Genomic DNA, 24,695 nt, shown 5'->3' on the forward strand with positions numbered 1-24,695 from the left:
AAGGTAATAAAAACATAACGGTTCATTATGCAAGGTCTTTATACACCACTGCAAACTTAGTTATGGATCTTATATTGCATTTCTGTCAATAGATCCTCAGAAATATTACACAATGCACCTTTAACAAATACAACACAATACAAAAAACTTTTGATTTTGATAATGTATTAGTAAATGTTGAAATTAACATTAACAAAGATTAATAAATGCTGTAGAAGTACAGTTCATTGTTAGTTCATGTTAACCAATGTAGTTAACTAATGTTAACTAATGAAACCTTATTGGTAAAGTTTTACCACATTTACCTATGAAGCAAAATGACAAGATTTCTGAAAAATGTTTTCTGAAAAATTATCAAAATAAATTGAGTTTTAGCTTGAAACAAGAAAAAACTAACAAAAGGAAACAACTTTTATTAAGCACAAATTCATTAAATTTTTTGTCATTAATGTAATTTTGTCATGATTCTGCCATCATGTCCGTGATTCTCTTAGTATTGCGGCAGGATCATGACAGACCCATGTTCTGTGTGCAAGCACATGGCCTTGTGTTTTGGTCATGTGCTTGTGTTGTCTCGTCTCTTAAACCCGCCCCCTTGTTATCCTGATTCAGTCATTATTGCTTTACCCGTGTCACCTGTTATGTCTTGATTAGTCTCCTTATTTAATCCCCTTGTGTTTGCTGTCTTGTGTCGGTTCATTGCCAAATGTTACCTGTGAGTATTCTGTGGAAAGTCTTGTCGTTGAAAGTCGTTGTTAGTAGTCATTGTTAGTATTATACAAAGTGTTGTTTGTTTCTTGTTCAGTCATTATCTAGTCTTGTCAGTTTTATATCCCTTGTTTCGTCTGTTTTGCCCCCTCGTGGGTTTTGTTTTCCTGTTTTGTCCCAATAAACCCTGAGTTCATTGTACACCGTCTGCGTTTGGGTTCATCTCCGTGCACAGCCGTGACAAATTTTGCTTCTTATCTTGATTTAAGAATGTTTGATATTCATAAAAAAATACTAAAAGAAAATCCATTTCACAGTGTACTTTGTTTAAATAAATTAAACAATAAATTGTATCAATATGTAATGTCAACAGTGTTATTAAATTATGAGTGTTTTTAAAGGTTAACTAGGTGAGATGCAAAAATAAAAAAAGGCAATTGCATGTACGAATAAATATACAATACCGACCGATGCTGATCAATGAAATTTTGATTGGGTCCCACTTTATATTAGGTGTCTTTAACATTTAAATTAATAATTTGTTACAATGCACATACATGTACATACATGTTTCTGAATTGTACTTATTATTATAATTATACCTGCATGTAATTACACTGTTAACCCTTCCGTTACATTTTAACCCACCCTTAAACCAAACCGTATCATTTAACCTGTCCCGAACCTTCTTGTACCTGTATCCCACCTCAGTAGCACCAGAAGTGGTTTGCAATACAACATGAACGTCTCGGTTACGTATGTAACCCTCGTTCCCTGAGTAGGGAACGGAGACGTTACGTCGGATGACGACGAATGGGCGTTTCGCTTAGAACACCTATCGACTTCGAGTATTACAAAACGAGCCAATGGCGATGAAATGCCATGGGTCTGCGGAATTTGCATAGCGTATCTCCGCCCCACCGCGTGGGTATAAAGGAGGACGCCGGCAACATGCAGGTATGTCTTTGCTGAGGAGCCGAGACTGAACTCAGGCGTCTGCCCAGCGGTACAGCGGAAGTGGCAGGGAGACGTAACGTAGTCGTAGTCACTCCGAGTTACGTCGGGTGACGACGAATGGGGGTCCCCGTAAAATCACGCCACCTTCACAGCTGTCTTCCAGTGCCCTGCGAAAGTCTGATCCCCCTGTCGTGATACTGGCACGGACGAAGGAGTCCTACTTAACACAGGAATACCAAGGTACACTGGGAAGTATATCTCAGAGGAGATATGCCGCAGCATGCCTACCCGTAGGGAGGACTTAAGAAACACATATGGCCGGAGGGCTTCATATGGAGGAACGCTGGAGTGACCAGCCCGAGGGGTGGCAACTTTCAACTCCAGGAGTGGCAAGGTGGCTTGCCAAGGGAAAGACACATGCTCAAGGAGGCTTACAGTGGCAATACACATGTGGGGGTTACTCAGGGAGGAACCATGCACACGGAGGCACCTAGCCGACGCACAGGCAATAGACACTGGCGCCAGCGTCAACAGTGCTGGAGGAACTCAGGGCTTTAGAGAGGAAGGCTCACCTGAGGAATAATCGCACATATCCAGTCCGTGGAGTGGAATAGCGAGCAAGCGAAGACACCTGAGCGGGTCCAGTACTAGCTGACTGAAGCGAGTACACGAGAGGACACAGGCTCCACTCGCGGAGATTGTAAAATCTGGCGAATGTGTTGGGTGTCGCCCAGCCTGCAGCTCTACAGATGTCTGCCAGCGAAGCGCCATGCGCTAGAGCCCAAGAGGAAGCCACACTCCGGGTGGAGTGGGCTGTCACACCAAGGGGGCACAGTCGGCCTTGCTGTTGGTAAGCCAAAGCAATGGCGTCCACTATCCAGTGGGACAACCTCTGCTTTGAGAGAGCCTTTCCCTTCAGTCTCCCACCATAACAGACAAAGAGCTGGTCTGAGGTCCTGAAACACTGCGTCCTGTCTACGTAGGCACGGAGAGCGCGTACTGGACAGAGCAGTGCCAAGGCTGGGTCTGCCTCCTCCCGGGGCAGCGCTTGCAGGTTCACCACCTGGTCCCGGAAGGGAGTGGTGGGAACCTTGGGCACATATCCAGGCCGGGGTCTCAGGATCACGTGAGAGTGACCGGGCCCGAATTCCAGGCACGGTTCGTCAACGGAGAATCCGTGCAGGTCCCCTACCCTCATGATGGAGGCCAATGCAACCAGGAGCGCTGTCTTTATAGACAGGAATTTAAGCTCAACTGATTGCAGAGGCTCAAAGGGAGGCCTCTGTAAGGCATTTAACACCACAGAGAGATCCCAAGAGGGAAAGAGAGGAGGGCGAGGAGGATTCAGTCTCCTAGCTCCTCTCAGGAACCTGACGATCAGGTCGTGCTTCCCCCAGAGACTTACCTTCAACTGCTTCGTGATAAGCGGCGATAGCGGCCACATACACGTTCAGGGTGGAGGGAGACAGCCTTCGCTCCAGTCCATCTTGCAGGAAGGAAAAAAGCACGACAGTGATCGGGCATCTCCTGGGGTCTTCTCGGCGAGAAGAGCACCAGTTGACGAAGAGGTTCCACTTCAACGCATAGACATGTCTCGTGGATGATGCTCTAGCGGAAGTGATGGTAGCCGCCACCGCTGGTGGCAGGGTACTCAAACCGTCGAGGGTGCCAGAGGGTGCCCCATCTCTGAGAAAGGAGATCCTTCCTCAGAGGAATTGGCCAAGGAGGTGCTGTCGCAAGGAGTATCATTTCGGAGAACCAGGTCTGGGTGGGCCAGAACGGCGCAACCAGAATGACCTGCTCCTCGTCCTCCTTGATCTTGCACAAGGTCAGTGCGAGAAGGCTCACTGGGGGAAACGCATATTTGCGTAGGCCCCGCGGCCAGCTGTGCGCCAGTGCATCTGTGCCGAGAGTGCCCTCGGACAGGGAGTAATACAGGGCGCAATGGGATGAGTCGTGGGAGGCAAACAGGTCTATCTGTGCGTCCCCGAACTGGTCCCAGATAGCTGGACCAACTGGGGATGGAGTCGCCATTCGCCGGGAACGGGCCGAAACTGTGACAGCTCGCCGGGTGCAAAGTTCCGATCTCCCGGAAAATAGATAGCACGAAGGGACCTCAGGTGCTTCTGACTCCATAAGAGGAGGTGGCGTGCGAGTTGCGACATACGGCGGGAGCGTAGACCACCCTGACGGTTGATATACGCTACAGTCGCGGTATTGTCTGAACGGACTAGTACGTGTTGACCCTTGAGCAACGTGCGAAAACGGTGCAGGGCAAGGCGTACTGCCAGCAACTCGAGGCAATTGACATGCAGAAGGCGCTGGGGTCCTGTCCAGGAGCCCGCGGCAGCATGTCCGTTGCACATGGCGCCCCAGCTGTGGAAGAGGCATCTGTGGAGACACAACATGCCTGGAAACTCGTTCTAGGGGAACACCGGTCCGTAGAAACTGAGGTTCCTCCACGGGGTGAAGGTCTGACGGCAGGTCGGAGTTACTGGAACTCGGAGCGTGCCATGATGCCATGCCCACCTCGGGACTCGATCGCGAAGCCACAGCTGAAGCGGTCTCATATGAAGCAATCCGAGCGGCGTTGTCGCGGCTGCAGAAGCCATATGCCCCAGGAGCCTCTGAAACAATTTCAGTGGGACCGCACTCTTGCCATCGAACTGTCGAAGACAAGTCAGCAGTGAGTGGCGCGCTCGCTCGTAAGCTACGCGGCCATAGCGACCGAGTCGATCTCCATACCGAGAAAAGAGGCACGGGGCAGAGTTTGCTTTTCTCCCAGTTGACCCGAAGGCCCAGACGGGCTAGGTGCCGGAGCACTAAGTCTCTGTGTTCGCAAACCTGATCTCGAGAGTGAGCCAATATTAGCCAGTCGTCGAGGTAATTCAGGATGCGAACCCCGTGTTCGCGTAGGGGAACAAGGGCTGCCTCGACGACTTTCGCGAGGAGACAGAGCCAACCCGAATGGGAGAACGCGTACTGGTATGCCTGCCCCTCGAAAGCAAACCGGAGAAACGGTCTGTGTCGAGGTAAAATGGAGACATGAAAGTAGGCGTCCTTCAGGTCTAACGCTGCAAACCAATCCTGTGGCCGCACGCATTCGAAAATTTGACCCGTCACGGAAAGCAGTGACACAAGTTGGCAGCACAACTTGCGAGCAAAATGAGAAACAAGCGTTTTTTTCCAAAATTGGTGATTTCCGCTTTTTTGCAGAATCTGTTAGTTGAGATCATGAAGAAGCCTCTCCATGTTTGAGATAACAGTATTGGTATATTCAAAAGCGTACATTTTGAGGTTGAAATCGGCTTGTTTTTCGGAGATTCTAGCATGCAGTAGGGGCGTGTCATTGTCTGTGTGTATTTCCATACTGAATAGCCGCCGGCGCTTTTGCCCCCGCCCCCCAACAGCGTGGCTACTTAATTATGCAGCGCTCTAGCCGGCTCTATCTGATATCAAAATTCAATGAAGATGGACGCCGCAAAGAATGTTGCAGACGAGCTGAACCGTGGCCGTTACAATGAAAATGTTTTGAAGTACTTCTTCGACAAGCCGGATGCTTATGAACAAGCGTTCACTGATTCTGAAGACGATCTGAGCGACGATGAAAGTGGCATGATAAGACTGAATAATATCCCTAATCTACAACTGAGCGAAGATGAAGACGAGGAAGAATGTATCGGACTGGCGTCAGACGAGTTGGACCGTAAGATATCAGAGGCTATATCGATAGTAACATTTGATGGGGATATAGATAGAGAAATGGGGAAAATCCGTAACTTTGACTGTAAATGTTACACGAGGAGAAAAGAGAACTCTCTGCATGGGAGACAGTCTTGTAGCCAGAAGCTTTCTCCAGACATTATGTACAACATACGGCTGGATTCTTTAGCTGCGGAAAAAGAGTGGCAGGACATGCGAATTATTGGACATTTAGAGGCAAACAGACGCACAGTGCAAACTTCGGAGATGGTTACATCCACAAAGAAGACCCCGACAAAGAGAAAGTGTGCCCGAACGACTTATTTCATTGGAGGCAACGAGATCTGCAAGAATACTTTTCTGTTTCTTATGGGGTGAGTTTCCATAAACATCAAAGTTAGTCGTTTTAAGTTCATTCTAAGTTCAGCTCATGTTTAGTCCATGTTTAGACCTTCCAATACCTACCTATTGTTTTTAGCTAGCTCAGGACTGTCGTTTTAGTTGTAACGTTAGCTGCTAATCGTTAGCACCATATCACTTGCCAAAACCCCCATTACTATAATGAGCTTTAAGATGGTAATGTGAGCTTCTGCTATTAATTTGAATAATGCTTCAATTGCTTGAATTGACTGGTGTTAATGACTTAACTTATCCCAGGTAAACCTGCCTGTTAGCATTCTTGAATTGATTGTGATGCTAATAATTTTAGCCAGTGGTGGAGGAAGTACTACTTAATATTCTTACCAAGGATTTACTAACGTTATCGTAAATGTATCAGATTAAATTCCTACTTAAGTAAAAGTATAAAGTATACGTAGCCGTAAAATGTGCATTATAAGTCAAAAGTAAAAGTATTTATGAAGAGTTTAATGTACAGGATTTTTTTAATCCTTTGACTCGAACCAGGTCTAACCACTAACTGTGAGGTCTAAACCAGGACTAAAACAAGACTAAACCAGGAAGTACAGATACAAGCTCTAAAGTAAGTAAAAGTAAAAAGTATTCATCATAAAATTTACTTCAGTAAAGTAAAAGTACCTATAATTTGTACAATACATTTTGATATAGGTGACAAGATGCCTGTTAGCAAGACCATGATGTTAAACGTTTTTTCTTTTTTCCCCCCTTTTTTCAGCATTGGCAGAGACACCCTGGCTGATATAGTCAAACACTATGAGGAGAATGGGGCAAGACCACGTTTGAGGAAGAAGCACTCACTGCCACGTCCACCAGCCAGGTTCATCAGCCCTGAGGATATCAACAGAGTTGTGGACTTCATAAAAAACTATGCAGAAGACAATGCCATCATGCTGCCTGGCCGACAGCCTGGGCATAAGGATTGGCATGTGAAGTTGCTGCCAACTCATGTGTCCAAGGCCTCAGTGTGGCGTCTCTACGTGAAGTCTGCTAAGGAGCTTGGTATGTGTAAACATTGATTTAAAATTGAGTGCTTATAAAGTGAAATAATGCGGAGCACTATTAGCAATTACAATACAATTAACCATAAGCAATATCTGTTTTTCAGGTGAGCGTGCAGTTTGTAAAACCAGCTTCAAAGCACTGTGGAACCGACTTCTCCCACACATCAAAAGTTGCCGGCCACGCACAGATCTCTGCTGGCAGTGCCAAAGCAATAACGAGCAGCTGATACGAAGTGCAAACCTCCCAGATGATAGAAAGTCTGAAGCAGTAAAGAAGCAACAAGATCATCTTTCCCTTGTGCAGAAAGAGAGGGCTGTGTACAACGACATGACTGCTGCCTGCAGAAAGATTTGCTCTGGCTCTAACCTGTCTTTTGGACCATCCCTACCAGCAAGCAAGAAGATTAGGATGCATTACAGTTTTGATTTTGCTCAGCAGGTAATATTTCACACACATTTACTTCACTTTACTTCATTAATGTCCCTTAAAGGGCGATTTGGTGCATGAGAATAAATAGTGCAAATGCAGAATAGCATCAATATAGTAAGGTTTATCTTTATTAGACAATTATGAATAGATGCAAATTTAATTTAATCTAATCCAAGTTCCCTCTCTCCCTCTGTCTCCTACAGTTACACTTTCCCTCAAACCCTCTCCAGCCAGGACCAATGTACTTCCTGACCCCACGGAAATGTGGCCTATTTGGTGTTTCATGTGAAGGGCTGCAGAAACAGGTGAATTACCTGATTGATGAAGGCATGTCATCTACTAAGGGAAGCAATGAAGTCATCAGCTACATGCATCATTTCTTCTGCAACTTTGGAGTTGGAGAAACAGAGGTGGATCTTCATTGTGACAACTGCAGTGGGCAGAACAAGAACAACTTCATGCTCTGGTACCTTGCCTGGCGGGTTGGACACAAGCTTCACGATAAAATTGAAATCCACTTCCTTATTGCTGGCCACACCAAGTTTTCCCCTGACTGTGGCTTTGGACTCATCAAGCAAGCCTACATGAAGACAAGAGTCAACACTTTGGCAGACATCGCTGAGGTACTTTAACTTTACTTTGCTTTAATGACTTCAGTGCTGTTTTCTGTTCTGCTTCAATGAAACATTTAACTGAAGATTTTTTTTTCTTCCTCTCTTCTCTTTTTTGTCATCAGGTTGTGGAAAACAGCTCTCCTGTGAGTCGCCTCAATATCCCACAGCTTGTTGGAACGGCAGAGGGCAAAGTTTTAGTCCAGACCTTCGACTGGCAGCAGCATCTGACTCGCCACTTCCGTAGACTCCCACAGATCAAGAGTTATCAGCACTTCAGGTAATTGAAACTTTCACATTGTGTACATACAATATAACATAGCAACAACATACACATGACAGTTTTTTTATAAGAAAATACTTTGCCATGTTTAAAATGTCTTATGTGCTTTTTCTGTCACAGCTTTGAAGCCATGAGACCAGGTGTGTTGCTTGCAAAAAGTCACCGTGATGCACAACCTGTCGAATATCAGCTACTGCGCGACGGAGCAGATCTGCCCCCTGTCGACGGTCTTCCTGTCCTGGCCCCACCTGGACTGAAAATTGACAGGCAGAACTATCTATATGAAAAAATCAGGCCATTCTGTGCTGACGAGGCAAGAGACATCACATGCCCAGCGCCAAGGGTCACAACACAGAAGAGTCCACAGAAGAGGATGCGAATGTAATTTCTTTGGACTGTGTCACAAAGACCTTTTTTCTTGTTTACAACACCTGCAATGTCACTTTATCAACCAACCACCTGAATTTAGTTTTACATTCTTGTATGAAAAGCACTCTAAACAATGTTTGATTGATTTGCTTATGGAAAATAAAAAAAGAATATATCAATCAACCAGTTTATTGCTTATTTTTTATCATTAGCAAAAGTTTGTGTTTCATGTTGCATGAGTACACCGAAGAAAATTCCTAGTCTGTAAAACCTTTCATTGACAATGGCAATAAAATCTATTCTGATGCATACTCCTATACTGTATGTAGGGACGGACGGGGACTAAAAAACAGCCCTGGACTTTGACTAGGCCCGGCCCAAAGCAATCGGCGCGCAGAAACTCGACAACAACAACAATAACGCCTGCCATGAGTGTCACAAGACTTTAATTGTGGCTCATGGTACTATACCATCCAAATTATAGCTAACAGCATATTCTACAATCTATTCCATGCTGTCTTAAAATGAATTTATTACTTAATAATCTTAATTAATTTATGCAGTAATTAATCTTAGCTACTGCACAAATAATAATACCACATCTAAATGAAAATACACCATTACAAATGTAACTTCTGTATTCAAAATCTTCAATGTTTGTAAGCATTAACTGTAACGTTACCAACATTTTTAAAAGTAAAAGCACAACATATTTCTTAATATTAGCTACTGCCCAGCATATATATATATATATATATATATATATATATATATATATATATATATATATATATATATATAAAATCACATAGCACATCCTGTTTCTGATTTTAACATTCTCTAGAGTTTAACTTATTTTTTATTCAGTGTACATAAGAGTTGCCTATACAGTTTTATCGGTAGATGCTAAGAGACATTTATTTATTACCTGTTTGCAAACTTTTTTTTTTCTTTGATGGCACATTTTCCTGACCTTTTTGCTCCCCCCTGTGCTTTACAGCTTTACAGGGGGGAGCTTTACAGGGGGTATGGCTTATCTAAATGAGATGTAAATGAGCCCTATTGTCACTCCCAGCAGCAGAGAGAGGTGAGAACTGCACAATCTTTTGAGGCTGTTTTCTCCCCTTTTAGCTTTTTTGTGTGCCTACCTTCAAATGGCCACAACATCTCCAAATATTATCAGATTTCCATGTGTTACACATCGTTGGAAAGCTTTGAGACTACACTTTCAGAATCTGTGAATAACTCAAAATGCCCCAAAACCGACTTGTGTCCCTACTTTCCGTGATCGGTCACAAATGTGTTTGGCCGTGAGCATCTTGAACGGCAGCCTGTGAAGGGAGCGGTTCAAGACGCGCAGATCCAGGATCGGCCGTAACCCACCGGTCTTCTTGGGGACAATGAAGTACGGACTGTAAAACCGTGACTTCATCTCGGCTGGAGGGACAGTCTCGATTGCACCCTTCGCCAGCAGGGTAGTAACCTCCGCTCTCATGATAGGGGCATTGCCACCGACCATAGTGAAGCGAACTCCCCTGGAGCGGGGAGGAGACCTTGCGAACTGAATCGCATAGCCGAGCCTGATAGTTCGGGCGACCCAGCGGGACAGGCTGAGAGCTCTAACCAAGCTGCCAGAACTGAACCAGCGGGGTCATGCGAACCACAGACGTCCCCCGGAGGGGCAGCGAAGCGGAGTGACCGGCCCAGGCGAGGGTGGCATAGCGGCCCGGTGAGGGGCCGCGGTCATGCTCCGCGTCCTGACAGAGGTGACCAGGGAAGGACCCGCGTTCCACGGGGGTCTGCTCTGCCAGGGGTCTGGCGACAGAGAGGGACAGGCGCGCCGTGTCAACCGCCTCGGGACAGAGGGGGGCGAGGAGAGCACGGCTTGTGGGCGGCGCTCTGTGTCATCCGAGAACTCTGTATGCTCAGAGACGAAAGAGTCAGTTCTTTCTGAATAATGATTCTTCCCCAGCCCTCCACCGGGGAAAGGAGTGGCCCTGCTACCAACTCCTGGAAAGAGCTGAGTCTCATCTCTGCTCAGTTCGTTGCTCATTCGTTGCTCGGAGAGCAAGGTCAGTGGCGGCGCGCAGCTCACTGAAGAGCCTCGGGTCAGTCCCGCCCTCCTGCATGTCCATGAGCATCTGGGTCAGGTAGACCAGCAGAACGGTCATGGGATGCAGTGAGGCAGCTGCCTGTCCTGTGGCACTATAGGATTTCGCCACAGATTAGTGTAGACGAAAAGAACTACAGGCTTTGGACGGGTGCTTAGGATAGCGCCGGGGAGCACTCTGAGGACATAGTAGCATGGCAACAGAGCGTTCAACCGGGGGAACCCCAGTGTACCCATGGGCAGCGGCCCCTGAGGGGAGGAAAGGCGGATGAGACCAACGTGGGAACCCGTGATCTCATCATGCACGTCCGGGAGGAAAGATATTGGGGTTTGCCGTGGACGCGTCGGCGGCCTCACCCAAAACCAATCGTCCCGGGAAAGCATGGCCGTCATCTCCGGATCAGACACAGGCACAGCCGAATGCACACCAGAGGGTGGCAGCTGTGACGAGTCTCATCCTCTGTAGCTTCAAATGAAAACACACAGGCCACCCGAGGGTAGACTCGTGGAATCATCAGTTCGCTAGCGGGCACCGTCATTAAAGAGGGGGGGCTGGGGCGTGGACTTTTCTTTTTAAAGAGTCGGCGCCTTGTTCCAGACCAACACCCTCAGGTCACCCTGGCCACCAGCCGAAGATCGGGTGGTGGATGAGGGGACTCTCACTCATGCGAGTTCACCGAGTCTCGACCTATATATGACGCGATCATCACGTCCCCAGAGAGAACATGAGTCATCCACGAGCACTGTTCAAGCATGATCAAAGCCCAAACACACTAGACAGCGCTCGTGCCCATCAGAGTCCGATACCAGTCCGCTGCAACCAGAAATGCACGGGCGAGCCGTCTTTAAAAAGACGCGTGCAAGCTCTTTTATGAGAGGAGAAAAAAACTCTGCGATGTTGAAGCGCACAGGGAGACACACACACACTGGCAGATCACTGCACAGATCAGCAGGCACTGTGAGCTCGCTGCATATCGCCGTCACACCAACACCGGAGAGAGAATGAAGTCAGAGATGATTGTGGAGTGAAGAAATATTCTTGGCTCCGAAGCGAAAACATACCTGCATGTTGCCGGCGTCCTTCTTTATACCCACGCGGTGGGGCGGAGATACACTATGCAAATTCCACAGATCCATGGCATTTCATCGCCATTGGCTCGTTTTGTAATACTCGAAGTCGATAGGTGTTCTAAGCGAAACACGACGTAACTCGGAGTGACTACGAAAGGGAACACATTGAACACTGTACTTATTTTTTTTATGTAAAGCGTGACCAAAAATTCTCTAATACTGGCCCAACAACTGATATGGTAGCGATCATGCCAACACTATCTCACTACCAATTCGTACGAGTGAGTAAAAGGTGTCTAATTCGTACAACCTCACTCTTACCGAATTCTTACCAATATGTCTAAACCCCAGTGATGGGTAGGTTTAGGGGCGGGGTCCGGGGTAGGTCATTCGTACGAATTCATACGAATTGGGCAACTCGTAAAATATGTACAATTTACCAAAAATCGTATGAATTCCTACGAGTGAGGTTGTATAATTTTGTACGAATTAGCCACCTAATTGCTGTGAGATCGGGTGGATCATGCACACTTAATTTAATACACTCAGGGTCATATTTTTTTAGTTGAGAACCACTGAATAGGGGCCCTAATAGTTTACCTTCTTTGCCAACCACTGCTTACAGGAATCATGTAGAACTGTGAGGAAGGAGACGTCAAAAACCTTTTCACTTTTTCTGCACAATGCTCAATTCAGCCAGTTATTCTTAGGAACAGACAACATGACCTTACACAGAGCTCTGGTTGTGTTTGTTCGGATTTGATATGTGACAGCGAGCTTAGAACCTGCAGATCGTGAACTCTTTTGGGACACGACGTGCTGTAAACATGAAAATCCAGACACCTGCTCAGGAAGTCTGTCCTTCTCCCAGTCTGCCAGTCACACAAGCCAGTTGATTTAGCCACTGAGGTGTGAAGATCCAGTTGTCTGCTGTTGCAGCGTTCCTCTACGTGAGTCACTTGTGGGAAATTTGCACCCACATTGGGAAGAAGTGCTCGGGTAAAAGTGATTGTGCAGAACCAGGCAGCGAAGAAAGGGAAAGGCCGCCCCTTTTCAAGAACTTACTCATTTTATAAGCCCATAATTAAAGTCTTTGCCGCTTTTCCCAAACAGCTTTCCATCTTATGCACTTCTGTAGTCATACAGAAGTGCATAAGATGTCATAAAACAACAACTAATTCGTAATCAGAATGGAAACTGACCCTTGCAACCTGTGCGGTTAATATCTGGCAGGCTGGAGTAGTTGTGATGTCCAAGGCTGACGGGAGCCACGGAGTCTACTGAACATGCAAACGGATGAAGTTCGCAGGAAAGTCATGGTGAGACTTGGTGCATTTGAGCACAACCTAATAAAAGTTTGGTGCAGGAAGTGCTCCGTTCATTACTCCTTTATTGGGTCCCTGATGGAGCTAATCCAAATCTGAGATTTCAGCTCGTCTCTGCAGTCCAACCACCCTGAGCTGACGTCCCTGAAAAAGAACAGAACTTTTTTTTTTACGCACACACATCCATTAAAAACCATTTTGGCAATGATATTCTTTCTAAATGGTAAAATAATTTTTTCTTGGTTTGAACAAACTTTTATCCTAAAGTATTTACTATATCTTAAACTGTGCAGCTTGTTGAGGACTTAATTTGACACATGGCAGATGAGTTTATGTATACACACAGTGCCTTACGAAAGTATTCAAACCCCTTAATTTTGTATCATTTTTGTTCCTTCAAATTTTGTTTGTTAAAAAAACCCAGATCTGTTCCAACTGAAAAACTGAAATAAGTATATTGCATAAGTATTCAAACCCTTAAGACACTACTTAGTTAAAGTACCTTAACAGCCTCAAGTCTTTTTGGGTATGATGCGACAAGCTTTGCTGCATTTGGGGATTTTCTGCTATTCTCCAACTGATCCTCTCAAACTCTGTCCGGTTGGAGACCATCGGTGGAAAGACATTTTCAGGTTTCTCCAGAGATGTTCGATTGGGTTCAAGCCCAGACTCTGGCTGGGTCACTCAAGGACATTAACACAGTTGCCCATAAGCCTAGCATTGTCTTAGCTGTGTGCTTAGGGTCATTGTCCTTTTGGAAAGAGAACCTTCTGCCCAGTCCGAGGTTCTGAATGCTCTGGACCAGGTTTTCATTTAGGTTACCTCTATAGTTTGCTGTGTTGAGCTTTCCTTCTACCCTGACAAACCTCCCAGTCCCTGCCGCTTAAAAACACACATGATGGTGCTACCATCACTTTACTGTTGGGATGGTGTTTTGCAGGTGATGAGCAGTTTTTTTGTTTTGTTTGTTTTTTGTGCAAATTCCAAGTGTGTTTTCATGTGTCTTCACTGAGGATAGGCTTGAGTCTGTCTGCTCTGCCATAAAGCCCATATAAATGAAGTGTTTTAGTGAAGTTTGTCCTTCTTGTAAGTTTCTCCTGTCTGCATATATGATCATGGAGCTCAACCTTCAGCTTCTTGGTCACCACCCTAAATAAAGCCCCTCTCCATCAATAGCTCAGCTCTAGGAAGAGTCCTGGTTGTTTCAAACCTCTTCCATTGAGGATTATGGAGGCCACATGCTTCTGTGAACCTTCAATGCAGCAGAATATTTTTTATTATTATTTTTTTTATTTTTTTTGTAGTGTTCCCCAGATCTGTCTTGTCACAGCCCTGTCTCTGAGCTCTAAAGGCAATTCTTTTGACCTCATGGCTTGGTTTTTGCGCTGATATACATTTTCAGCTGTTAGACCTTCTATTAAAAGGTGTGTGCCTTTCCATATCATACCCATTCCATTGAATTTGGGAAATAGGAATGCTCCTAAGCTAAATTCCAAGTGTCCCAGAAGAGGGTGTGCATGTATTATTTTCATGTTTTTTTTTTTATTTTTATAAATTTGCAAAGTTCAGAAATCTGTTTTTTGCTCTGTCATTATGGTATATGGAGTGTGGATGCAGAAAAAATATGGTTTAAGAAGGCAGCAACATAACAAAAAGAAAGGGTTTGATTTCTTTCGCAAGCCAGTGTATATGTGTGTGTGTGTGTGTGTGTGTGTGTGTATATGTGTATATATATGCTATATATATATATATATATATATATATATATATATATATACACACTCACTCTCTCACACACACACACACACATATATATATATATATATATATATATATATATGTACAGTATATGATCAAAAGTGACAGTAAAGATGATTACGATGTTACAATACATTTCAAATAAATGCCGTTCTTTTGAACTTATATATATATATTTTTCAAAATATTATGGTTTTGTTGAAATCAAATAGTATACCAGAATTCTCTTAAAATCTTTATATATGTACAATATTGAAAAATCTAATAATTGTTTATTCTTAGTAACTATAAACATCTGAAAACCATTACTTGGGTGGATTTTTCAGTTTTGGTACTCACATTTCTGGGAGGGATAGCTGGATAAAAATGTTTTTAAAAATGTATAAAAGATGTAGAGAGCAGAAGAGAGATGCTTTCTACATTTTCACATTTCAAAACAACAATTACACTGTCTCTACTGGAGTCATGCTGTTCTTTAGCCAGTTAAAGATTTCCATGTGAATTTCTGTCTGTTTGCTGCAGGACACAGGCAACATTCCTCATTTCACATAGCGTCCAATAAATCAAACGCCCAATCGCTGCGATCACGACCCTTTCCTGCTCAGAAACACAGACACTGGGCTTTTGATGAGCGTCGGCGCTCCCCAAAAAATGACTGTCTCCAATTTTATAGCCACTGCCGTCTGTATGACAACTCAGTCCCGATCAGACACACACTGAGCGCTTCTGACAGACCCTCATCTGAATAGAGCAGATATTCATGGAATGAGAAAAATGCCATTAAAAGAGATGAATGTAATTACCATACAGCAGCCAATCAGTGTGTTTTTAATGTCTTGTATTCTGGGGATGACGGAACACAAAGATCCTTCCAGATGAAATTAAACTGATCAGTAACTCAAGACTGCGTTCAATCATCACAACATCATCCAGACCAGAAGAATAAAACTCTAACGTGACATTTAATAACATACTGAGGAAATTGCACATTATCTAATACACTGTTGAGATGTTTTCAAACATGGACTGGCAGAGTGTATGATTATTATTTGTTTCAGACTCAGAGTCATTAGATCAAATACATCTTGCACTTAGATGACACAAAGTCTGTGAATCACTTCTGAGATCATCTGAACAAAGAACAGTGGTTAGTTAAAGAAACCCCGCTGAATTTGACCAGTGAAAGTAGTTGAAAGCATTAAATAAATAGTTCAAACTCAAATTCTGTTATATAATTTACTCGCCATAATGTTGTTTCTGTCAAACACAAAAGGAGATATTTTGAAGATGTTCTTTTCCCAATAAAATGGAGATGAGATTTCATAGCTATGGTGAAGATTTTTTAAATGCATTCAAAGTTTGCTTTTTTTTGCACACAATATAAATAAAAATGAATGCATATTAATGGATTAGTTCGCTTCAAAATAAAACTTTTGTCATCATTTACTAACCCTCAAGTTGTTTCAAACCTGTATAAATTTCTTTCTTCTTCTGAACACAAAAGAAGATATTTTGAAGAATGTTGGTAACCAAACAGTTTATGGACCTCATTGACTTCCATAGTATTTGTTTTCCATACTAGTCAATGAAGTCCATCAACTGTCTGTTCCCTTTCAGTCGCTCACGTTCGACGTGACAACGTAATTGGGATCACTTCAGGGAGTCCTATCAACTTCAAGTGTCTACAGAATGAGCCAATGAACATTGGGGTGCGTGAGAAGCGACACACACCCCGCTCCGCAGAACGGGTATAAACAGGAAGCGGGCGCACGCACTCACTCTGAGTTTCTGCAGACTGCTGCATCGTTGAAGACTGCTTCAAAGAAAATAGTCTGTTCCAGTACTGGTGTGAAGGCGCGATCAGCGGTGGCCGCGAGCATTACAGCTCACAACTAATGTTTTCACAGCATTGCTTGTATGTGTGTGTGTCTGTATGTGTTGGTCTCGGTGGGCGTTCCTCTCTTGAGTGTGTACCCCGATTACACCACGGCTATCGCTGGGTGCTTCAGCACTGAGAGAGTAATTTTTTCTTTTCTATATTTTTTGTTTTCAACTAAAAGAGCAAAACAAGCGTGACCCCGCATCCTTTTCAGGATGTCATTCCACTTGTGCGTTTCTGGATGCAGTCTTTCCCAGGCGCCAGCAGACGGCCACAATAGATGCATCTCGTGTTTGGGCATTCAGCACGCTGAGGCAGCTTTTGTGAATAGTTCATGTTCCCATTGCGGGAATATGACTATGTCAGCGCTGAGATCGAGACTCACTTACCTCAAGGGAGGTGCAGTCCTCTCGCCTATGCCCCGATCTAGCGTCTATTCTGGACCTCAGAATAGACCTACTTCTGTGCATGGTCAGGGTGATCTGAGGTTTATCGTGAGGGCTTCCCCGCCGAGGAATTCTCGTTGGGTCCCTCACGTCTCACAAGCGTTGCCGCTTTTGGAGCCACCAAAGGAACGCGCTGGTCCTTCTCATGGACGACCAGCCGTGTCCTTTGGAGTTCCACCTGACGGCCAGATGTCTATCGCAGCATCAGAGGGGGAGCTTCAGTCCTCTGGAGATGAGGATTTGGCTGCGTTACCCCCTTCGGGGAGTGTAGCGTTGCCCGAGTCTGATCCAGAATGGGCGGTTATGCTTTCCCGGGCCGCCGAGAAGGTCGGGCTTGCGTGGAACACTCCACCACGTCCCGAACCTTCTCAGTTGGACGATTGGTTTCTCGGGGCGGGCCGTGCTGGTTCTCAGCGCACCGCCCCGGTAACATTCTTTCCGGAAGTGCATGAGGAGCTTACTAGGACGTGGACGGCGCCATATAGTGCCAGAAGCCGTCCTAGTAGCAACTCCCTCCTCACCACCCTCGACGGTGAAGCAGCTAAAGGGTATGTGGATGTCCCGCCGGTGGAGCGTGCCTCCTGCGGCGTCCTCCGCACCCGCTAGGCCTCAGCAGCATCAGCCACCATCCAGTCCTCAACGTGGAGCAGGCCGCAGGAAGTCGACCACGCCCGTCCAGGCCGCTGCCAAACCAGGAGGCAAGCGCAGGTGCAAACGACCCTGAGATGGGCGACCCAGAGGTGGATCAAGTTGCTCTTCAGGAGATGGTGAAGGCACCGCTCCTTCCCCCGGTGGAGGGCCGGGCGGAGAATCTTTTGTTTCCCTTTCTTTTTGTTCCGCCACTGACCCAGGGGCCAGTGGTACCCACATTTTCAACAAAAGAGCAATTTCTGAAACGTCTGGTCCCAAGAGGGCACGCTTGGCGTTCGACGACACTATGCCTTGTCACCCTCAAGCCCCTCTTTCATCGCCAGCGAGCAGCAGTGGCTATGTTCCGGACGCACTGACGCCTCCGCACACTCACTCTGCCCTACGATGGAAGCAGGTACCAGAGGTGGGAGTAAGTCACACATGTGCAAGTCACAAGCAAGTCTCAAGTCTTAACCTTCGAGTCTCAAGCAAGTCCAAGTAAATTTTTTATAAAGGCAAGTCAAGTCAAGTCAAGTCACTGCCTCATGTCAAGCAAGTAAAGTCAAGTCGTAGCTTTGGTCACAAGTCACTAGCAAGTCATACAAACGTTTGACGATTTCACTGAATTTATATATTAAAATAAGTTAAAACTACAGAAGTTGTGGACTATGGTTTTATTTGCAACTTTATTTTTTTTTAATATTTGCATTTCCACATATAGCTGAGTGGTTACTACAATAAAAATCTAAATGTAACTGAAATTAGGCCAACATTAAAGCATGAAAAAATAAATATGCCTCAAACATTGCAGAAGACCATTAAAAGGTATTAAACAATTCACAATTCAAGTATAATTCCTATGCGACCAAAGGCATTCTTCAAACTGGCATCCCCTTAATACAAGTTATATATTTTTAATTATGAAGTTAAAACCGCCAATAGGTGGCGCCAAATTACCGTATTAATGTACGAGTCATAGAAGCATTCATTTAACTTATGTTCAAAACGGCAGATTCGTTCTGGAACTAAGCAACTAGGTCACTGAATCACAAATACGCATAACTCTTTCTGTGGCTTGTTTGGAACTATTGTCATTGGAGAAATCGAGCAAAAACAGAAAATATTTGGAATATTAGGCTATGTCTAAATGTCACATCACAATATTCACTCTTTGTTTACTGAACTGTTTTATAAAATCATTATCACATTTGCAATCGCGTCAATATTCTGGAAATATTTTTTTAATATCATATGTTATAATTATGGAAATAACTCATACTAGGGCATTTTTTTCCACCACATTTTGAATTTTGGTTGCAATATTAATTCTGCTGGCATTTTGACAACATCTAATAGATGTAACCCCTGATAACATCTAACCCTGCTTTAAGAGAAACATAAAACACGACAAAACATTAACAGTTTTCTATGTTGTTTTTTGTCATTGGAAAGAATGACATATTTGGTTTTAAAGCATGATTTAAAAAGAAATGTGGCAAATGTTATACAAAACATATGACATCATTAATTATCATTTGAATATTGACAACATTAAGCTACATTTGAAAACATAATTGTGTATAAAGAGGCATGCTGTTTTGACCAATGTTCTCGATTTAAAGATAGTCAAATTAACTATAATAAACAGGTTAAACAAGCCATAGCTTACTTTTAGACGTGGCGAATGAAGTTCGACTGTTCGAGGTTGTGATGGTCGTCCGATATCCCTTGCCAGTTATTATGCGTACAGCAAATATTCTTGTATGAATATAGTCAATTTCTAGTGTTTATATCCAAAAAGAAACGATGCTGGGAGATGTTTTTGTATTTAGCGCGCTCACCGCGATGTATGTTTTTTCTGGGCTTGTGCAGTGTCACGCAATCGCGCAGAATCTGATGACTGGCGTCAATGGTTCGGTTGCTTTCATTTTGTTCATCAATTGATGTTGCGATGATAAATGTATATCAAGTCATTCTCGAGTCATACAGTTCAAGTCAAGTCAAGTCTCAAGTCATTGGATCTCAAGTCAAAGTCAAGTCGAGTCAGTTTCATTTAGTCTCCTCGCCCGCTCTCTATACCCTTTTGGGATTTGTCTCTGGTCCTTTCGGCACTTCAGAGACCACCCTTTGAGCATTTGCAGTCAGCAGGGTTAAAAATTCTGTACTGTAAAACAGTACTCCTGGTTGCATTGGCCTCCATCAAGAGGGTAGGGGACCTGCATGCATTTTCGGTCGACGAATCGTGCCTGGAATTCGTCCCGGATAACTCTCACGTGATCCTAAGACCCTGGCCCGGATACGTGCTCAAGGTTCCTCAAGGTGAACCTGCAAGCGCTGCCTTCAGAGGAGGCAGTCCCAGCCCTGTTTTTTCTCGGTCCCGTCCGCGCTCTGCGCCTGTATGTGGACAGAACGCAAAGCCTCAGGACCTCAGATCAGCTCTTCGTCTGTTACGGAGGCCAGCAGAAGGGAAAGGCTGTCTCCAAGCCTTTGGATGGCCCACTGGATAGAGGATGCCATCGCCTTGGCTTACGAAGCCTAAGGCGTGCCTTGCCCACCCGGGTTGAGAGCCCACTCCACTAGGGGTGTTGCTTCTTCTTGGTCGCTGGCACACGGCGCCTCGCTGACAGATATCTGTAGAGCTGCGGGCTGGGCGACACCTAACACGTTCGCTGGGTTTTATAGCCTAAACGTTGAGTCAGTTTCTTCCTGTATGCTTGCTTCAACCAGCCGGTAACACCGAAGTTCCCGCTCTAGTGTCGGCTTGCTGTGCCACTCCCCTCCACATGGAGCAAATATGTGCGCTTCTTTGCTCCAGTCGAGTTCCCCACTCAGGCGAACCCTGTAGAGTTCCTCCGCACCCCTTCGGCAGTCAGACGTTGCGGAGCGTCTGACACCAGGCCTAGTGCTCGTATGCTTGTGTAACTTGTGCTAGGCTGGGTTCCATATGTGGTGATCCCTGCGGCGATCCCATATGCGTATTCTTCCACGATCAGCTCCCTGCGGTGAGCCCGTATCTTTCCCTTGGCAGAGTCCGCTCCGCCGTCACTGCCTGGTGTTGCCCCCCCCTTCTCAGGCTGGAGCCACCCCAGTGACATTCCATATGTTGTACTGCCCTCCGGCCAGTCCATATGTGTATTCTCCACATGTTACCTCCCTTCGGGCAGGATGTGGCTTCCGCAGCGTCCCTCTCCCCTGGAAAGGCACGCTTTCGCAGTGTTATCCAAAGAGTTCCACTGTGTGGGGTATAACGGAACAGCAGTGAACTCCCTCTATGCAGGTCTTCCGCTCCAGCCAGATAGGGGTCTGAGAGTCTTCCGTAGGGCGCTGGATGTGGCAGCAACCGTGGCGTTTTCCATGGGATCCCAATTACGTCCTCACGTCAAGTTTTATCTATTTAAAATAGGCGAGTTTATGCTTAAAACAAGAACAATAAGCAATTCAAAGGAAAAACTAGTTTATTTTTCTGACCCAACACATGGGAGACAGTCATATTTTCTTGTTTTTGAGCATAAACAATTAATTTGTATATAAAACAAGATTATCTTAAGTAATTTTTCTTCTCAGATAAATGTAGCTTGATTTCAGAATGTTTAGATATTTATAACATAAGACAAGACAAAAAAAATAAATATATATATATATATATATATATATTTTTTTTTTTTTGCAGTGTAAAACCACTGCATTTAATGTGTAAAAGTTTGAAAAACTGTCAAATGATCCATATATATATATATATATATATATATATATATATATATATATATATATATTAAAAAATAAAAAAATAACATTTTGTCATTTATATCAAACAGATCCCCTCAGTTTTCAGTGTTTGGTCATGAAGGTAATGGGATTAAAGGTGATTAAATGTACCTGAGTCAGAGAGCTTGTGTTTCTGTCAGTCTCTCATGTGCAGCTGTTTATTTTCACAGTTTCTTTCTGTCCCGTCTGTCAGCTCTCATTAGAGCGTGGGCTCTGCCACTGTAAACCCATCACGCTAACAGAGATCCAGTGATGCATGTCTTTTATCACTCTCGGCTGCTCAATGCTTCATTTATGTGTGCATATGCATGCAGCGCTCAGATTGCACAGTTTAAATAACACTTTATGTTCCCCTTCACATGGGACAAACCCCACAGCTCATGCAGGTCGACATGTTCTTTGATGATCATGTACATTCAGGTTAACATTTTCTGAGAGGCCTGCAACTTTTCCTAAATAACTGTATTCACGCGTACAACACATTACAATACTCATGGGCATCAACAAGAAACGAAAACAAAAAAATTCCAGATCCCACTGTGCAGGAAAAGCCTCTGAAAGAACTTTCCATGAATGCTTGACGCAGTGTTGAGCGTGCATGTTAATGCATTATAATTATTAAAGGCATAACTAGGCCATAAATTAACTTTGACGTTCCAATGAAACATGACAGCTGTAATTTCATGTTTATTCACATTTGACAGTAAAAGCTCAAAGAGTGGACTCTAGAAAACAGGTCCGAATGTCTGTTAATATAATACATCTGGCAGAAGCGTATGAATAATAAACAGTTGTTGCACACTGCAAACACATAATACAGCAGTGCCATGCTTTATTGAGCTTAAATAACTTCGCTTTACTTGCGGTTGATAACCATAAACGCTTCAGGTTTGGGATAAAAAGGACCTGCTTGAATGGTTGAAAGGTTTACAGAAGAAATGTAATTTGGTAACGGGGGAACATGATGTAAAGCAGGTTCTTATGATTTCATATTCATAAACAAGTTAAATTTCTTCAGTCTAAATTCTCCAGAGCTTCCTGAAAAGATTGCATTACAACACTAAACACATTTGCTCATTACATTTGTAATGCTCTGTGAAGCCTGTGTATATATATAATGCATTATAACAAAACAATATTTATAAAGTATCATAATCAGATGTTATCTTAAATGATTACAACCACAGATACCACAAATACTAGACTAGATTTTTACATTTTCTTAAGAAGTGTTGCTTGCTCGTGCAAAACTCACTGCCATGGCTAAGGTTTTTAAAATGTCTTAATATATATATTTTTCACATTTATTAAGCTTGACTGTAAACAAAATATTCACTGTAACATTATAGCTGATATTTGCAATAATACGACTGAATGTGCGCAAGACTGACTGCACTATTGTATGGCTTTCACAACGATCTGGAATGAGAATAATTGCATTGCTTTTACAGATAAGCAGACTCTCGTGTCTTGTAACTCAAAGCATTACTAATGATAAGGGAAATGGGAAATTATTTTGAGTGCATTAACCCTATAAAACCCCTGGCTGCAATGTGTTAAATGTGTCAATCGCTATTGATATTGATTTATAATTGTGTTAATATTTTGAGTAACTTTGGATCCAGGCACATTGTGTGCATGAAACCATGTTAAAAATTGTATAAATTAAAAAGGTTTTCAGCATTTAAAACCTGTCATAATTAATGGCGAGTCTTATATAGCCGTATTATAAAAATGTCACATTTTAAATGAAGATCTGACAAGCTAAACAGAACAAATAGATGTAAACAGATAGGACAGGATCCTGGAGTAGGGATGTTCCTGTAACGGCCCCTGAAGTGGAGGAACGTTAACTCAGTCAGCAGACGTGAGCGAGTGTGTGAATAATAAAATGAAATAAAAAGCAGGCTGTCAGATCGCTTCAGCTCCCATAAATCTCTGTCCATCTCCTGTGAGAAAAGCTCTGGGATTTCACATGGCCGAATTTACGAGGATCTACACATCAATACGTCGAGCTTACGGCGAACACCTTGAAATATCATAGAGGATTTTACCGTGGGACGTTTATAAGGTGATGACAGAAAAACGTGCACACATTAAAGGCATTTGGGATCAGTATTATCTGCTTAAACGCAACAGGTCAATACATGAAGACATCAAACTTGATTAAACTAAAGCAGAGTCGATGACAGACGAGTTAACAGGCCTGTAGGAAAGTCAAACCTCAACAGAAGCTTTTCCTACTTTTTGTATTGCCTATGACTATGTTCACAGTGGAATACTAGCATACTATACTACTGCACACTTTCTATAGGATAATACAAACTATATACATAGTGAAACTTTTACATCATGTCACATATATATATATATATATATATATATATATATATATATATATATATATATATATATATACACACACACATTTATATAATTTTTAATTTAGAATTATAATTATTATAATTTTTAATTACATTTAGTGAAATTCATTTATAATTATATAATTAAAATGAATAATTCAATAAACATTTTCAATCCATTAACAATTTGAGTCAATCTTCTAAAAAGTAATTTAAAAACTCCTAATCTATAGGCAAAAATAGCTCATTTAAATATTCAAATATATAAAAGTTTAAGCTGCAGTTTTGACCATCACAAATGATTTCCTTAAAAGTAAGTATATTTCAATGTATACTGTATAAATGAATTTGCTATATAGCATTTTAGGCCAATTAACGAACACACACAATTTTAGAAGTCATAAATAAGATTGATATAGTTGCATTGCTAGGATTTTAAATCGATGCATCAAAAAATGAACACAATGATATTAAAAATTATACCACAAATATGCAATAAACAATACATTTTAAAACTAGTACTTTGATGCATTGTTGTCACATGGTCTCGTCGCTTAATGAAGTGAGTCATCATTGTCCAGGTCATTTGTCACATTGCACATGGAAGGTCGAGTATTGCTAGGCATGATATGTGGTGCTGCATATTATTTAACAACACAAATGATTATATACACATAATATAGAATGCAATGCATACTAGTTTCTTTCAAAAACTGCTGTATGCAGCAACACATTCTGAACAAAAAAGCAGTCTGTGCACAAATCAAGGCTAAGAGAAGCTGACAATCCTTAGATAGCCAAACACTTTCCAATTGGCCATGTGATTAGATCAGTTTTCTGGTGAACATAACCACTGTAATCCCCCAG

General features: G+C 43.3%; 1 protein-coding gene across 1 annotated transcript; it reads left to right on the plus strand.

Annotated features, from left to right (window-relative positions):
• The first annotated feature begins 5,265 nt into the window (after nt 1-5,265).
• On the plus strand, nt 5,266-8,126 carry LOC143746444 (uncharacterized). Its single transcript, XM_077238239.1, has 5 exons — nt 5,266-5,741; nt 6,503-6,786; nt 6,893-7,227; nt 7,422-7,841; nt 7,955-8,126. The coding sequence occupies exons 1-5, from the start codon at nt 5,281-5,283 to the stop codon at nt 8,111-8,113; spliced, it is 1,659 nt and encodes a 552-aa protein (XP_077094354.1). The 5' UTR covers nt 5,266-5,280; the 3' UTR covers nt 8,114-8,126.
• Nucleotides 8,127-24,695: the final 16,569 nt, after the last annotated feature.

This window comes from Siphateles boraxobius, unplaced genomic scaffold (assembly GCF_051911475.1).
Source record: "Siphateles boraxobius isolate OS27281-9 unplaced genomic scaffold, OSU_SipBor_1 22, whole genome shotgun sequence".
Classification (NCBI taxonomy): domain Eukaryota; kingdom Metazoa; phylum Chordata; class Actinopteri; order Cypriniformes; family Leuciscidae; genus Siphateles; species Siphateles boraxobius.